Source organism: Eriocheir sinensis, chromosome 33 (genome assembly GCF_024679095.1).
Source record: "Eriocheir sinensis breed Jianghai 21 chromosome 33, ASM2467909v1, whole genome shotgun sequence".
NCBI classification, from domain to species: Eukaryota; Metazoa; Arthropoda; class Malacostraca; order Decapoda; family Varunidae; genus Eriocheir; species Eriocheir sinensis.
In genome coordinates, this window is record NC_066541.1 from 4,873,636 (window position 1) to 4,891,135 (window position 17,500).

General features: G+C 48.9%; 1 protein-coding gene and 1 long non-coding RNA gene across 9 annotated transcripts in view; both read right to left on the reverse strand.

Moving 5' to 3' along the window:
• The window catches only part of LOC127006602 (uncharacterized), a 4,739-nt gene extending 3,590 nt beyond the window's left edge, over nt 1-1,149 (reverse strand). For both annotated transcript variants that reach the window (XR_007759672.1, XR_007759673.1), the window contains exon 1: nt 1-1,149. This exon is cut by the window's left edge and continues 3,452 nt beyond it. This is a non-coding gene — a long non-coding RNA (uncharacterized LOC127006602).
• LOC127006599 (protein transport protein Sec16A-like) overlaps nt 1-16,814 on the reverse strand; it is a 57,948-nt gene extending 41,134 nt beyond the window's left edge. For all 7 annotated transcript variants that reach the window (XM_050876685.1, XM_050876682.1, XM_050876684.1 and 4 more), the window contains exons 1-5: nt 16,649-16,814; nt 13,682-13,795; nt 8,580-11,919; nt 5,614-7,456; nt 4,234-4,487 (exon numbers count right to left, since the gene is read on the reverse strand). In XM_050876685.1, the coding sequence (XP_050732642.1) occupies nt 4,234-4,487; nt 5,614-7,456; nt 8,580-11,919; nt 13,682-13,786 (5,542 nt within the window). In that variant the 5' untranslated portion in view covers nt 13,787-13,795; nt 16,649-16,814. The remainder of the gene's footprint in view (nt 1-4,233; nt 4,488-5,613; nt 7,457-8,579; nt 11,920-13,681; nt 13,796-16,648) is intronic.
• Between the last annotated feature and the right edge of the window lie 686 nt (nt 16,815-17,500).

Sequence of the window (17,500 nt, forward strand, 5' to 3'; positions counted from 1 at the left end):
ATACTTAGGAAAAGGAAGAGGAAGAGGAGGAGGAGGAGCACCGGGAAATCCCACGAAGAGATAGTCTGTCTGCATGAACCTGCTCCTGCTCCTCCTCCTCTTCCTCTTCCACCTCACCCCATGTGTTATGCCGCCTCCTCTTTTTCCTCTTACCTTCATAAATTAATACATGAATAAATACATTCTGGGAAGTGGAGTAAGGAGGAGGAGGAAGAAGAGGTATGGGTGGAGGAGGAGGAGGAAGAAGCCGCGACGAGGCATTTAATACTTAGGAAGAGGAGGAGGAGGAGGAGGAGGAGATAGCACCGGGAAATCCCACGAAGAGATTGTCTGCATGAACCTGCTCCTGCTCCTCCTCCTCTTCCTCTTCCACCTCACCCCATGTGTTATGCCGCCTCCTCTTTTTCCTCTTACCCACGTAAATAAACGGAAGATAAACGGACCTCTTCCTCTTGGATCCATACATTTTTAAGTTTATTTACCCACTTAAAATTCACCCTAAATATAACCACGTAAACTTTATATTGTTTTTATTATTTAATTTACCATAAGTATTTAAGTTCGCCGGATGACTCTCTCTCTCTCTCTCTCTCTCTCTCTCTCTCTCTCTCTCTCTCTCTCTCTCTCTCTCTCTCATAAATCCAAGCTTAATACGGACGTTGGCAAGAACTGGTTTACGAATAATTGATGAACAAACGAAAAAAAAACCATATTGTGTGTGAATATGATAGCCACGTTCAGGAAAAGGTTCAGTTCCTTCATATCCATCTATATTTGACATTAGTTAGATCTCAACTCGATTATGCGGTACAGTTCTGGTCACCAGAATATAGAAAGGATACGAAGATAGGCTTAATCTTATAATTTGTCTTTTTGAGAAAAGTGAAGAGTGCAAGGAGACGAACTTAGTTTATAAAGGATGAAGGGCTTTAATAACGGTGATATAAATAAGATTTTGGTGGTATGAGTAGAAATGGGTTTAAATCGTATAAATTCAGATTCAACAAAGACATAGGCAAGAATTTGTTCACCAACAGAGTGGTGGATGCAGTCATGTTGTGTGCCAATACCAAAGATACCTTCAAGAGGAGGTTAGATAAATTCAATGATAGTGAGGTTAGGTGGAGTTAGGTATACAGGAACTGCCTTGCATGAGCCTACCGCCCTCTTGCAGACTCCTTAGGCTCCTATACTCTTAGCAGCCTTCAGCCTCTCCCCCGAGTCTTACCCCTGGGCCTGGCGGGGGTCCGGGCGTGTGAGGCGTGCGAGGCATGGGAGGCCACGGAGTCGGCGCGTGGTCGTCGGGGGAGGGAGCGGGAGGAGTAGCTAGCGGCGGTGGCGCGGGACATGCGGGAGTGGTCGGAGTCGTAGCCCGTCTCCTCCCCAACAGGCTCCCGGCGTCTTGGTTCTCGCCTGTGGTCCCTCTCCTGGTGTCGATCGCGTTCTCGGTTTCTGTCCCTCTCCCTGTCGCGGTCTCTGTCTCTATCACGTTCTCTATCTCTTTCAGGTTCATTCTCTCTCTCAGGGTCTCGTTCCCTGTTCCTGTCGCGTTCTCGTTCTCTGTTGCGGTCTCTGTCCCTGTCGCGGTTTCTATCACGATCTCGGTCTCTCTCCCCGCCATCACGTATACGTTCTCTTTCCTGGTCTCTGTCTCGGTCTCTATTATGCCTGGGGAGGGTGTGGGAGGAGCGGGGGGTGTCCTGGTGGGGGGGAAGTGGGGGGCGCCGTCTGGACTCTCCCCTATCGCCCCCTTCTCCAGCCTCACTTTTGCCGTCCTCCTTCCCCCCCTCCGCCTCAAAAGCAACACTCCTGCTGTCCACGGGCGTCCTCCTCTCCCTCGACGGCCAGCCCGCACCCTCCCCGTCCCTGGACCACCGTCTGTACCGCTCGTCCCGCAGGAAGGTCTGGTCCATCCTCACCCGGGGGTCGCCATAGTAACTCCAGCGGTCTTGAGCATACAGCCCATCGGGGACATCCTTCCTCAGCCGCACGTGACCTTGACTAGCGTCCTTCCTGCTGCCGGCCTCCTGCTCCCTCCTGCTGGCGGGGACCCTTGCGCCTCGCTGGGGAGGGTCAATATAACCATTCTTGGCGTCTGGAAGCCCTGAAGGGGGTCTGGAGTGAGTCTTTTGGCTGCCATTGGAGGCCAGCTGTGGCGTGACGGCGGAGGGGGCTAGCGGGGGTCGGCCCAGCTGAGCGGCGGCGGTGATGTCTGCAGTCAGCTGTTGGGGTTGCGTCATCGATGAGGGGGGGTGCGGGAAGCCCGAGTGTGGGGGGACAGGGCCTCGGGGGGGCGGGGCGGTGTTCTCGGCCAGCTGCACCATGGTGATGCTGGTGCTGGTGGTCGGCGGGGCTAGCAGGGGCACGCCACCACGGCCTCGACACGGGATTCACAGCACATCGGGGTTGTCATACGACACACAGCCATTATCACACAGCCATCATTACCAACACTTATAAGATTCCTCACGGCGTTGAACAGGTGCTATACACTAGTTTCCACCAATTATGAGGCACAGCCAAGCCTACGACACGCGGGTGCTGTGTAACAACGTGATCGAGTAAAACATATGTGCGGGGAGACGCGTCCACCCAAAGCCACTGCAGCCAGAACACTGACAGGACACGTGGCAGTGACGTCACAGTTACGGGAACACAAAACAAACTCGGCGCATGCGTCCCACGGCCCGCCAGGCTCATTACGTGTACATACAACACCACGCCACAACCCCAGCCTCTTCGGAACCAACGCGTATACTCATGATATGGGAATAAATACAATAAAGACAAAACAACTGAAAGTAACGATAAAAAAGACGAGACATGGGCGAGTCGATTCAGGCCGGTCAGTTGCAACACAGCGGCAGGAGCACGTCACTGCCTCCCTCCTGATGGTGGTCAACAACACCCGCATGTGTACGTTAAATCCAGAGCTGAGGACGCTGCACTCAGGCCTCCAGTATGACGAGGAAAACAAATGAATATAGAGTAATTTTTCCGTGTGTGTGTGTGTGTGTGTGTGTGTGTGTGTGTGAGTGTGGCGGTACGTGGCAACGCTGCCTCCGGAAAGGTGAACTGTCTGACTGGTGCTGCTGCTGCTGCTGCTGTCACCGCCGCACCTGACCCCACTGCGGACTCTCTCTCTCTCTCTCTCTCTCTCTCTCTCTCTCTCTCTCTCCAGGATGTATTGCCATTACATGATTAATCGTTTATTTTCTTGTTTATTTGTTGTGAATGTTTAGAAATTTAAAAGTCCAGCCTCTCTCTCTCTCTCTCTCTCTCTCTCTCTCTCTCTCTCTCTCTCTCTCTCTCTCTCACTAAAGGGAGACCACTTCATTTCTGCCACACGGTCTGCCTGCTCGGTGACATGTCTTCCTCAGTCTCATAAATATATCTGATACGTTACGAAAAACACATGACAACGAACACCCTCACAAAAAGAGGTGTGCATGACTGGCCGGCTCAAACCTTTCATTGCTGGAACACACAATAGACAGGTGGAAGGTGAGAAGGGGGGGGGGGGGGTCAGGGATTGCTTCATTAAACCCCTTGGGAAAAAGGTGAAAAATCGCCACACAAAAAAAAAAAAATAGGCCAGAGGTAGAGAACAAGGTAGACAGAGATGAAGTCACAGAGAAAAGACAAAAATATGAAGTATAAACAGTAAACAAAATTAGAAAACAGAGAAATACCAAGACACAACGACACATAAATGGGACATAAAATCAGACACAGACAATGAAAAGTGTGACATGGGAAGGTGCAAGTAAAAAGGAAAAGAAGGAAAGGATGAGGAAGAAAACTGCTGTAAGGAGCACGAGGGAAGGAAAGGAGATAGGTAAGGACAGGTAGCAAGATATAAAGTCAAGTAAAAAGAGTAAAAGAAAAGGAAGAGGAAAGGAAAATGCTGTAAAGAGTATGAGAGAGGAAAAGGAGGAAGGACAAGCAGTGAATAAAAAAAAATTAAGGAAGAGGAAGAAGTATGAGAGAGGAGAGAAGACACAAGCAGTAAGAAAGAACATCAAAACAAGAACACAAAACACAGAATAAAGTAAAAAAAACATGACAAAGAAGCAAGAATAGGTAGTAAAGAAGAACATCAATACAAGAAAACAAGATGAAGGACAAAATGAAAAAGATGATGATGAACAGGAACAGGAAATACTGAAGAACATCAAAACAAAAACGAAAGAAAAGAGGTAAAAGACAAGACAAAAAGCCACCAACACTCACCCCTCGCAGATCCATAATAACGCTGGTGATCCCGCCTGGCATCCCGCGAGTCCCAGCCCCTCGAGTAGTAATCCCTGTGGTCCCTGGAGCTGTAGGAGGTGTCTCTGTCCCGAGGATCCGAGTCCCTGGAGCGCGAGTCCCTCCTGTCGTAGTAGTCGGAGTGGTGGTGGTGCATGGAGCGATGATGGTGGGAGGAGCGCGGGTCTGCCTCGTCAAGGTTGTTTATGCTGCTAGAACGGGACACGGGCTGAGACCTGCGGATGAGGGGATGAAGAGAAGGTTAGTGGAGGAAGAGATGTGGGGTGTACAGAAGGAGAGAAGTAGGTAGGATTGAAGGGAAAGTTGGTGGAGGGAGGGATGTGGAGTATAGAGAGGAAGGGAAATGCTATGAGGGGTAAGAGTATGTTGGGTTGAAAGAAAGATTAGTGGAGGAAGAGATGTGGGGTGTACAGAAGGAGAGAAGTAGGTAGGATTGAAAGGAAGGTTGGTGGAGGGAGGGATGTGGAGTATAGAGAGGAAGGGAAATGCTATGAGGGGTAAGAGTATGTTGGGTTGAAAGAAAGGTTAGTGGGAGGACTGATGTGGGATGTAATTAGGAAGGGAAGTGCTTGAGGGGTAACAGAAATTAATGTAGTTTCCTTATATCCTTGTGTGTCTTTGTGCAATATGAGATAGGAAACCAGGAAGGAATAACATCAAGGAAACAGGAGGTGAAGGAAAGGAGGAGGAAAAGAAATTATATAAGGAGTAGATGAGAGAAGAAAAGGAGGTACTAGGTAGATAGGGACATGTAGTAAGGAGGGAAGTAGAGAAGTAAAGGAAGAAGGTAAATGAGGTAAAGAGAATGAGAGAGGAAAGAAAACGGGTAGGTAGGGAAGGGAAGAACAGGTGGAAAGGAAGAACGTCAAGGAAAGGAAAAAAGAAAAGGAAGAGAAAAGGAAAGGCTGTTAGGAGTAATATGAGAGGAAGAAAGGAGGTAGGTAGATAAGTAGGGACAGGTAGAAGTAAAAAAGGGAAGAAAAGGAAGAGGAAAAAAATGCTGTAAGGACTATGAAAGAAGAAAAGAGTTTGGCAGGAAGAGGTGGTAAGGAAGAAAGCATAGTAAAATGGAAAGGAAGAAAAGGAACCGGAAGAAAAATGTTGTAAGAATTGTGAGAAGGAAGGCTGGTAGATAGGCAGGGCCAGGAAGTAATGCAGCCAAGTATAAGGGAAAAGAAAAAGAGAGAATTATTAAAATAAAGTGATTGAGGATAAGTACAGGAACATAATTACACAAAATAATGCAATGGAAGAAAAAATACAAAAATATGAGTGATGTAAAAATATAGAACCACTTGAATATCACAATTCTTCATAAATATAAGGGCCACAAACACGCACCTGTCGCCCCTGCCACTGCTGCCAAAGTAAGGATCATCAGCATATCCTCCAGACCGGTAGGCGTCCTTGGAGCGGTCCTTGTAGTCCTTCCTCTTGCTGCCACTGCCGTCCCTCCGCTCCTTGCCGTCCTCCCTGGATGGGTGATCGCTGTAACGGTCCATCTCGTCCCGATACGCTCGCTCCCTCCTGTCCCGGGAGTCATAATACCTTCGGTCGCTGTCCTCGTCTTCATCCGAGTCCCGGGTCCGCCACCGCCGCCTGTCGTCGTAGTCTCGGTCGTAGGAGCGGCGGCTGTGTGGAGAGTCATCCCGATAGTAGTCCCGGGTGCTGCCTCTCTCCCGGCTTCGGTCTCGGTAGCGGTCGGAGGCCACGCGGTGGCTTCCAGCCTCCCCGCCCCGGTCCCTGGAGTGGTCACGATCCCACCGGCCGCCTCGCTCACCCCGCTCACCAGACAGGTCTGAGCGGCTGCTGGAGTTCCCTGTCGTGAAGTTTCTCACTTTGGGTTCCTCGGAGCCTATGGTCTCGCTGCGCACGGGGGGCACCACCATCGGCGCCGCCTGGCTGGGGAGGCGGCTGGTGTCTGGGCCATCAGGCGGTGACCTCACTTCAGAAGGTTCCTGCTTCACCCCAACCGCCACCACAGGCTGCGGGTTGTCGTTCCCGGTGACCACACGCTCAGAGGGCATGGACGGCACCACGGCAGGGGTCTGGAAGGCAGGGGGGGCCACAAAGGCAGACTCCCCTTTCCTCGACTCCCCAGGAACCATACGGCTGAAGTTTGGTGGTTCCCTCTCCCCCTGTGGTCTATCCTCTGCAGTGGTGGTCTCTAGCGGGGGCCTGGTGGTCATGGAGAGGTCCAGCGCTGCCGGAGCGGGGCTGCTGCTCCCAGCCATGGGTAGGAATGACTGTGTCTTGGGCTTGGCTACGCCAGCTGGCAGACTGGCACTGTGGGCTGCTGGGGGCTCACTGTGAGTGCCATGAGTAGGCTGCTGGGGCAATGTGGGATCATCCTCGACCCTCTCCTCCTTCATCAGCCCGGGCACTACTACAGGGATGGGGTTTGAGGGTGGAGGCATCTGGGCAGGAGTGGCCTCAGAGGGGGGAGCAGCCACTGCCAGCTTGATGTCCATTCTGGGATCAACCGTGGACCAGAGAGGCGGCCCGGACTGCTCCGTGGCACTGTTGATGAGTTCATTGTTATCTGGCAGTGTCTCAAGGTTGGCACTCACATCTGGATAGACGGCAGTAGGCTTGGCAGGCATGGCATCCCCTCCGACAGCCTGAGATGGTGTGAAGAACTGGTAGCTCTGAAGCTGGGCAGGGCTGGAAGCCAAGTCCCTGTTGGTGGGGGGCTGGAAGGGGCTGCCTTTCCGTGCCTTAAGGCTCTGTATAGCACCAAGAGGGCCAGGGCCTTGTGGTGGAGGCTGTGGGAGAGTGGGTGGTGGAGTAGCACCTTCCCACGCTGGCTTGCTGGCCCCACCACTCGCCGCCCCACCCGCCTGCTCCCTCTGGTGGCCTGAGAGTGCAGGAGAAGCACATCTCTCGGCCTGCTCATCCAGCGGCACCTCCTGGTTCAGCGCGAGAGAGTGGGAGGAGTGAGCCGAGTGGGTGGAGTGAACGGAGTGGGTGGAGCGAATTGAGTGTACAGAGTGGACCGAGTGGGCCGACTGGTTGGATGAGGGTCGCTCCACCAGTGGGTGTGGCGGGTGAGAGGGGTGGGCAGGGTGCAGGGTGGACTGGTGCTCCGCTGACACCTCTGGGCCACTGCCACTACCCCCCGCTGACCCTGCCTGCCACGGGACCTCTGCTGCCTGGCCATGACCTTGCCTGTCACTGGCCATTCCTGGAAGAGACAAAAAAGTAGAGGGAAATGAAGAAAGGAGGTAAAGTTATATTACCTCAAACAGATTTAAAATATGAGAGTACATTATTTATGAAGTGACAATTAACCCTTTCATTGCTAAGCACTCGCAACAAGACTATCCCCTCAGGTGCGCTCGGGCACCCCAACAGGGGAAGGGGATTTGTTTTAACCGCTATATCTCAAAAACTATTCATCACAGCTACAAAACAAAAACACCATTGGAAAGAGGAGGCCAAGATCTATAAGATTCGGTTATGTAAGCCTCTCCTGCAAACTTACAGGCTCGTTCAGGTTTTTTTTTTTGCTGTGAGTGCGACTGGTGCTCACAGCGAGCTTTTAGCACCACAGCAAGTGACGCTAGTGCTCGCTCTTTTAACCTCTGTATCTCAAAAACTATTCATCACCATTCATTCACCATTGGAAAGAGGAAGCCAAGATCTATACGATCCCGTAATGTAAGCCTCTCCTGTGAAAGTACAGGCACGTTCAGGGGGTGTTGCCTGTGAAGACGTACATTTATACATGTGCGACAGTCAGCCGTAAGGCAACTACTGTAGATCTCTTGATGATGGGGTGCTGGCAGGGCAGTATTGCCAACTGCAAAATTTACAACTATTTGGTCAAAATATCAGTCATGTGATAGGTGAAGCTATGCAAAAATGTCGCTATATTGGACAACAACATCCACCAGTTGCTCGTCCGTAGATTTTCCGCACTGGGTTGACATGATTTTCCACCAAATTTAGTGGAGAACCCACTCAATTGGCAATCCTGTGTTGTGAGAAACATTGTTGGAACACTCTCATACGTGGGAGATTTGAGTGCGGCCGTAGCTCGCAGCAAGCGTTTAGCACCACCAGCAAATAAGCCTAACGCTCGCTGCGTGCGTTTAGCCATGAAAGGGTTAAATATATCTGTACATGAATAAATATATCTTCAGATCCGTATTTCTAAACTGATAAAATGTAAAAAAAAAATAAATAATAATAATAAATAAAATAAATATATGAAAATAAAAGCAGCACACTCGCTCACACACTTGCACACCAACTGCCACCCAGCACACACACAAAACAGCTCCACAGGTGTTTGCAGCCCCTACCTGTTAAGGCTGTGGGCCCCTCGGGTATGGAGGAAGCCCCATCTGGTATCCTTGAGTAGAGGGGGTCAGGCACAGCTGGCTGGAGGTGAGGGTGAGGGGGGGGAGGTGCAACTTCTTGATTGACCTCGGGGGCCTGAGACACGGGGTGATGGGGACTGGGAGATGGGGCTGGATGGGGGGCTTGGTGAGGGCTCGGGGCTGGTGATGGGTGGTGTGGGTGATGTGGGTGAGGGGGTGCAGTGTGCGGGCTTGGTGAGGGGGATGGGCGGTGTGTGTGAGGGGGCATGGCATGAGGGCTTGGTGATGGGGAGGGGTGATGCATGTGAGGGGGAGGGGCGTGTGGACTCGGGGATGGGGATGGGTGGTGGGCATGGGGTACCTCCCTCATCCTGTGTGGGTCATGGGTTGGGTGAGCTGTGGTGTGGGGTTGAGGTGGATGTTCCAGTGTAGGTTGGGAAGGGAGAGGGGGTTGGTACATGGAGAGGTGTGTGGAGGATGGTGGAGGCTGAGGAGGCTGAGGTGTCTGGTGTAGAGGAACTGGAGCCTGTGTCTCTGGGTCCCTAGCTACAGGTCTCTCAGTTCCTTGGTCTAAGTGGGTCATGTGTGGTTGGCGTGTAGATGAGTGCAAGTGGGTGAATCCTCCCTCGCTGGCTGCCTGGTGGTGGTGGTAGTCTTCCCCCAGCGCTGGATGGTGGTGGTACACTGGCTCCTCCCCGGTGGACGAGTGATGGTAGGGGTCCTCTTGAGCATGGTGGTGTGAGGAGTCTTCACTGGTCCTGCTGTAAGACAAGTCACTGTACTGGAGCTGGAATGAAGCTCCTTCACTCCCTGTGTGATGGGTGTAGGAGTCATTGTTCCCAGGGTGATGCAAGTAGGGTGCCTCACTAGTGGCTGAGGTGGATGATGACTCCTCAGTGACTGCAGAGTGAGTGGAGGGCTCTTCAGTGGTTGAGGATGTAGTGTAGGATGCCTCTGTAACTGAGGACTTAGTGTAAGACTCTTCAGTAGCTGAGGATGTGATGTAAGATTCGTCCGTAGCTGAAGGCTTAATGTAGGACTCTTCAGTGGTTGAGGATGCAGTGTAAGATTCATCCGTAGCTGAAGGCTTAATGTAGGACTCTTCAGTGGTTGAGGACTTAGAGTAGGAATCCTCTGTAACAGAAGAATTAGGACAGGATGTCTCACTGGTTGATGGGTGACGGTAGGACCCATCGCTGACTGAAGACAGTGAAAAGGAGCCCTCAGCAGGTGGGTGATTCTGTAGTGCAAGGTCTGCCAACTCCTTTGTCATGGCATGCACACTGTACCCGCTCATGGCAGTCGATGTGGGTGCCTCCCTCACCCCCTCAGCCATCTTGTCACTCTCCTCCTCCCAATCATTGTCCCAGCCCTCTGATGTCCCTTCATTGGGGTAAGTAGATAAGTGGGACTCTTCAGGAAGGACACTACCCTTGGGTGAGTCTCTGTGAGGCTGGTCTGTGTAGGACTGACTCGCCTGGAAACCCTGGTAAGTCTTTGCAGTGGCATGTGGAGCACTCTCAGCCACATTTGCAGGTTGCTCCTCAGCATAGTCCTCAGATGTGGTTGTCTGCTGAGCAGTGGGCTCTGAGTTACTGTGTGGGGGCTGTGGGACTTCCACCTCCCCCCAGCCATCACCCCAGTTATCATCATCAAAATTGTTCATCAATAGGGTTGATGTCTGTAAGCTGGTGGCAGTGGTGGTGGTGGTGGTGGTTGCTCCCTTGCTGTGCAGTACATCACTCTCTGAGGCTGTAGTGGTGCTGTGGTGGTGGTCCTGCTGTGCTGAATGGTGGTGGTGCTGCTCCTCTGGTGGTGCATAGTGTCCCCCACCCTCTGCCAGCTCCTGCTGGTATGAGTCATAATGGCCATAACTCTGGTGCTCAGCAGTGGTGGCAGTGGTGGTGGTGGCATCAGCACCGGAGTGTGTCATGGAGTGGAGGTCAGCAGCTGTTTCCTGAGTGGTGGAGTGGCCCCAGCTATCCTCCCACTGCTGCTGAGTCCACTGAGAGGTGTCTTGCTGGGCCTGAACTGCCTCCTCACCACCAGGGTAGGCAGTGGGCTCTGCTGTGTGGATGTGAGGCTCCTGCTGCTGCTGCTGCTGCTGCTGCTCAGGCATGTGACTTGTTGCTGTGTGAGTTTGCTCCTCCCAGTCAGGCCAGCCATCACCAGCTTTGCTGGTAGTGTTCACAGCAGGCTGAGTAGTAGTTGTATCTGCCTCTCCTGCTGTCTCACAGCTGGCTGACTGCTGTGGGGGCTCTGCGGCTTGATGGGCAGCAGTCTCCTGAGGTTGCTCAGTAGCCTGTCCATTAACCTGCCATTCATCCTCAGTCCCCCACCCCCAGTTGTCATCTGCTGCCTGCTGCTGCTGTGTTGCCTCCTGCTGGGGCTGCTGGGGAAGTGCAGGCTGGTGTTGATAGTGAGTGCCATATTCCTGTTCACTGTAGGGCTGGCTGTTCTCCAAGGGCTGTTGCTGTGACTGTTGTGTGTACTGTTGCTTCTGTGCTGTGTACTGACTGTGGTGCAGCACCTGACCCTGTTTCTGCTGGTATTGCTCTTGCTGCTCCTGCTGCTGGTGTTGCTGTTGCTGTTCAAATTGTTGCTGGTGCTGTTGCTGTTGTTGCTGCTGCTGCTGAAGTTGCTGTTGCTGAGGTTGTTGTTGCTGTTGGTACTGGTGATATGCATGATAGTTCTGACAAAGATCACTGTTAGTGTCATGCTTCCCATAGCTGGCCGGCTTGCTACTGACGCTGCTGCTGTTGTTGTTGTTGTTTATATTGTTATTGTAGCTGTCAGCAGAGCCCCAGTCATCCCCCCAGTTGCTCCAGTCATCCCCATTGTTCCCATTCTGACTGCTGCCATTCAAGTACTGTGGCTGTGGCTGTAACTGTGGCTGTGGCTGTGACTGTGGCTGTGGCTGTGACTGTGGCTGTGGCTGTGGCTGTGGCTGTGACTGTGGCTGTGGCTGCGAGGTGGCTGTGTGCTGCACGTGGCTGTAAGTAGTAATCTCCGCAGGCTTGCCAAACTGCTCCTGTCTGCTGGGCTGTAGGGGCTGCTGCTGGGGGTAGGAATGAGGCTGGTTGTAGTGCTGAGGGTAGTGCTGCTGTTGTTGCTGCTGCTGCTGGGGGTGTTGCTGGGGGGCTCCTGATGACCACCCCTCATTACTCTCACCCCAGTCCCATGCACTTGAACCTTCACTGCCCCACCCCCAGCTGTTTTCTGGCTGCTGCTGCTGCTGCTGTGGCATTACAGGCTGCTGTTGGCTGTGAGGGGGTTGGGGAGGCCGAGACTGAGTTGGGGCTTCATGCTGTGTAGGGATTCTCTGAAAAAGAAGGTTGAAATTTATATATTTGAGTTATGAAAGTTTATAGTTTCCTTAAAAACATATCTACAGTCAAGCCTCGGTTTACAAGTTTAATTCATTCCAGAATTTTGCTCGCACACCAAAACACTTGTAAACCAAAGCAAATTTCCCCACTGAAATTAATGTAAATCACATTAGTGCATCCCATCCCATCCCATACCTCAAAAAAGTACTTATATAAAAATCATTTTATGTTATATTTTACAGAATTAACCCCTTCACTACATCCGGCCCAAAACAGCGCCCCGCACCATATCCGGGATCACTGCGCGCGCCAAATCTCAAATGTCGCTATTGAATATAACATTTTTTCAGCCATAAACTCAACATAATCATCATTATATATGAAAACATGCAGAATTAAATGGTGCACATAAAGAAACATAAATTAATTGATAATTTTGAGATGTAAGCATAAATATAGAAATAAAATAACTCTTATATTGGCTAAGGCAAGCCAGGACGCAGTATGCGCGTCCTCAGATATAGTACGGGGCATGCAAGGACGCAGTATACGTGTCCTTGTGTTGAAGGGGTTAAAGTAATTTTACTAACAAATAGCAATGATAATAATATGAAACACAAATCAATGTGTTACGGTTGTTACGGAGACTCCTGCAACCGCTAGCTACACTTGAGGTGTAGGCTTCGCCCAGGGATTTAGCAGCGTGTCAGATTTTAAAGAATTCCCCCAATTCTTGACAAGAATCAGGGGGTCCTGTGCAAGCCGCGGCAGGGTACGGCCACTGTCTTGCTGGACGCATCTCTATAGTCCTATGGCAATGACCATTTCCTGAGCTTCCTGAGGGTAACCCTGCCAGGTTGGGGTGAACCTAGAGTTCACGAAGTTATGTTGTGTTACTGTTGCACCACACACCATTTTAAAGCATCACTATGATAAATAAGAACTTTCCAGTATGAAAATATCGTCATCGTTAGAAACAAGAAATTGAAATGATGCCATTTGTCAATAATTTGTAGAGAAAAAGGACATTTTAAGAAACAACAATACAAAATATAACTGAAATATAATGACAAAGGTAAAGAGATGAAAACAAGAGAAACATATCGTAGTACTGATACTGAATGAAGACATAACATAATGGAAAACAAACCTGAACAATGTAAATTTTTCTTCATATTTGGCTAGCAACAGATATTTCTAACCCTTCTCAGCATCCTTTTAATCTCTGTTTATTTTATTATGGTTTCCAGACTATATATAGTTTTATAGCATATCTTCATTCACTGCTCTATAGCATCTCTTCATTCACTGCTCTATAGCATCTCTTCATTCATAAGTGTTAAAGATAGTACTTTAATGCTGTTGAAAGTGAATGCATATTTGAGTAGAGGCTGTAATTATTTCCTTAGTCTTAGTATCATTCTGTTAATCGAGAGCAGAACCTTATATCTACACTTGTTTCATTTCTATTTATTTCCGTATGTCATTTTTATGTGCCTTAAGGCAAAATAAAGCTACTATTATTATTTTCACACCTTATACTAATGTGGTTCTCTGCAATACTAGACATGCATTAGACAAGACAGACAAGGGATAATACTGTTAAGTAGTAATAGAAACAGACGAGTGACAACATGAGAGGTGGTTCTCTGCAAGACTAGACATGCATCAGATAGACAAGGGGTAATATTGATAAGTAACAGTAACAGACAAAGAGAGACGGCGTGTGAGGAGCTGCTACAGGTCCACTCTCACCTGTGCTGGTCCACCGCCTGTCTGGCCAAAGGCAGGCTGTGTGAGGGGCTGAAGGGGGCCTCCAATCTTGTGGCCGCCCTGCAACCGACCTCTTTTCCGATGCATCTGGGTGACCTGTAGAAGAGTGGTGTGGGTCAGGTCAAGGCAGATCATGTATTAATTTCATAGGGGTGACCTGTGATTTAGAGTGGTATGGATAGGTTTAACCCAGTAGCAGTGACAGGACAAATACGTGGCTTTACAGTATACCAGCAACAGGCCAAATTCTTGCCTTGACATAAACCCCCCAAAAATAGAAGATACATAAACTGATCACAAATGCATTAATACATATAATATAATGGTTGGCATGAGTGATGATTTTTTTCATTACAGTAATTTGCTTAGAGGGGTCTTTGAGAAACATGGTCACCGCAGCTACTGGGTTAATGCAGGTCATGTATTGATATCATTGGGGTGACCTGTAATGAAGGGTGGTGTGGGTAGGTTGAAGGCAGGTCATGTATTTATACCATAGTTTAGTGTGACCTGTAATGAAGGGAATAGGTTAGGTCAAGACAGGTTAGAGTTCTGAGTGACTGGTAATGAAGGGAAAATGGTAATAAAAGACAGGTCAGAGTTCTGGGTGACCTATAATAAAGGGTATAAGCTAAGACAAGAAAGGTCACAGTTCTGGGTAGCCTCCAATGAGGGGAGAGATACAGGTCAGGTCATGAATAGAAGATACCCTCTGTGTGACACTGTGCATAATATCTGAGGTCAGTTGAGATGAGTCATGACTTTACAATGATACTTAAGGTTTTCTCAACACCTTTCCTTAGAAGACAAACCCAGACTCATACATTTGCAATTTACAGCAGAAAGAAACATGTCTATCTCAATTCTGCCTGTGTATTCTTAAATCTTCATTCTAGTATAAAATGTTGATGGGTTTCTTTGTCTTTGCCACTTTCTTTACAACCCAGAGGCTCTTTCTCTACATAGCTATCTTGATTTTGGTGACATCCTCTACATCCTGAAAGTACTCTCTCTCTCTCTCTCTGTTTCTTTATCTTTCCCACATCCTTTACAACCTAAAAGCTCTTTCTCTCTGTTTCTTTATCTTGGTTACATCCTTTAAAGCCCAGAGGCTCTCTCTTACTCTCTTTCTTTATCTTAGTCACATTCTTTTCATCCCTCCAGCTCTCTCTCACTCACCGTTCTTTTATCTTTGCCACATCCTTTACAACCCAGAAGCTCTCTCTTTGTTGCTTTATCTTTGTCATGTCCTTTACAACCTTCAAGCTCTCTCTCTCCCTCTCAATGTTTCTTTGTTTTTGCTACATGCTTTACAACCTTTCACCTGTTTGTTTGTCTTTGCCACATGCTTGGGGTAGGTTCACCAATTTGTACATATCCTTCCATTTAGTACTCATGACTGGATAAATCACTTAGAAAACAAAATGAGCTAAGCTGCCTTGGTCTTGGTTGGGAGTCTCCATCATTACTGTTTCTGGAATGGCATTTGACTTGGCACTCTCATCATGTTAAGTCTTCATTCAGTATCAGTACCATATGTTACTCTTATTTTTCTTCACTTCATCTTTGTCATTATCCTTTTTCAGTTATATTTTGTGTTGTTGCTGCCTCCTTCGTTGTTTGCTTGGTCTGTCTCTGCTACATTCTTAAAAAGTAGACTAGTCACAGTAAAGATTAACTAACGTCCTTTAAATTAACATTAGGTCATTTTTAAACCTCACATAAATTTTCTACTTTTACTTTCAACTAGTGATCTTGCCCTAGACTAAACTTTGACCCTAACAAATAATAAATACTAGTAACAATAATAACAATTAACAATGATGATTTGACCCACCCTGAACAACACAACACCGGTGGAATGAAGATGAACCCCAATGGCAGATTAAGATTAGCACAAACACGAAAACCCTGACCCAAGCATAACAAGAGTGAGACAGCAGAATGTGATAGAGCCCCGAGTGTCCTTCCTGCTATCAGATAAGAGGAAGGTAATAACAACTAAAGTTCAGGTGTGTAAGGGCGAGGTGTGGCATTTCACCCTTCTGCCCCCAAGAGCTGCTGGAGGCCACACTGAACTACAATGACACGTAACATTACCACAAGCAACTGTAGTGTCATTATATGTTTAGTAAAGAGATTCCCTAATGCCCTACGGAGTGTTGGCAGCCTAAGATGATGATTCTTATGCTTCCATGAATGATTTGGAGTTAAGGGGTGTAGGGTGAAGGGCAAGAGGAAGCTGATAAATAAGAGGCACTGTGTGAGGGGGTTGTTTAGTTAAGAGATTCCCTAATGCCCTACGGAGTGTTGGTAGCCTAAGGCGATGATTCTTATGCCTCCATGAATAATTTGGAGTTAAGGGGTGTAGGGTGAAGGGCAAGAGGAAGATGGTAAATAAGAAGCACTGTGTGAGGGGGTTGGCGTGATGATATGGCTGGTCTTTTGTGTATAAATTATATGGCTGGTCTTTTGTGTATAAATTATATGGCTGGTCTTTTGTGTATAAATATGCCCAAAGGAGTGTTGGTGATCGAGGGTAATAGTTCCTGCGCCTCCATCAGTGCTTTAGAGCGAGGGGTTGCAAGGGGAAGGGCAAAAGGAAGGCGGTGAATAAGGGGCATTGTGTGTGGAGTCGACATGAGGATATGGCTGGTCTTGTGTGCTAGTGGGGGATATGGCTGCCCCCGCCCCCTGCCAGCGCCCCAGCACGCCCGCCCCGCCCTGTGGTGTGCCCCCCGCCCCTGCCCCAGCGCCAGGGCCTCCTAACAGCTGACGCCCGAGCTTCGTCTGCTGACACTCGCCACTTCGCCCTCAGGAATCTGGCGTTTTGCTACCCCCGCCGCCACGCCCGGGCCGCCGCCACCACCCGGCGGGGCGGCGGGGGGCGCGGGTGTCGGTGACGTGCAGGGAGGGCTGCCAGGGGGGCCGCCAAGCAGGCAAACTCACCTAAAACAGCGGCTGTGCGCGGCCCGCCATCACCACCCAGCTGGACGTGGACGATGGCCGCGTTCCGACCCGCTCCCGTACTTTCACTTCCTCGCTGTTTAGGTTCTGAATCCCGCCCGCCTTCTGCTGCCCAAGACTAGAATAACTAATCTAGGAAATATTGTTGAATTTTATGTGTAACTGATCATTCTTCATGTGGCATCATCGCCGCCAGCCGCCGCAACACACCGTGGGCCGGGCGAGGCCGAGCCTTCGGACGTGTTTGTCAAAGTTGGAGAAACAACTTTGGTCTTGGTTCTTTTCTCTTTCATCATTCGACATTATCAATTATATAACTAAAAATCGTCCGGGTAAATGATGAATCTGAAGACAAAAAAGTCTTAACATATTTTACACTCGTGTGTCAATACATATAGGGATGTCAACTTTAAATAGGACATTTGGCCCAGTGTTGCCATCCTGCGTCTACTGAAATATTCAGCTCCGCCACACAGGTATAAATACCACAATATATATATATATATATATATATATATATATATATATATATATATATATATATATATATATATATATATATATATATATATATATATATATATATATATATATATATATATATAATATTCCACTAGGTGTGAGGCAGCAGCAGGGATGCATCAGAGTCGCTCAAGGATTTTAAAGTCTCCTCTAGACTCCTTGGAGTCGCTGTAGCTGAGGTCTAGCCCGTCGAGGTCGAGGGGAGCAGGAGACAACTCACGAGTTAATTCTGCCTATCGTAATTAAACTCTCGTCGTCGCTGTCTACAAATGATCATTAACAAGCTCATAGATTACTTTATAAATCAAAGCA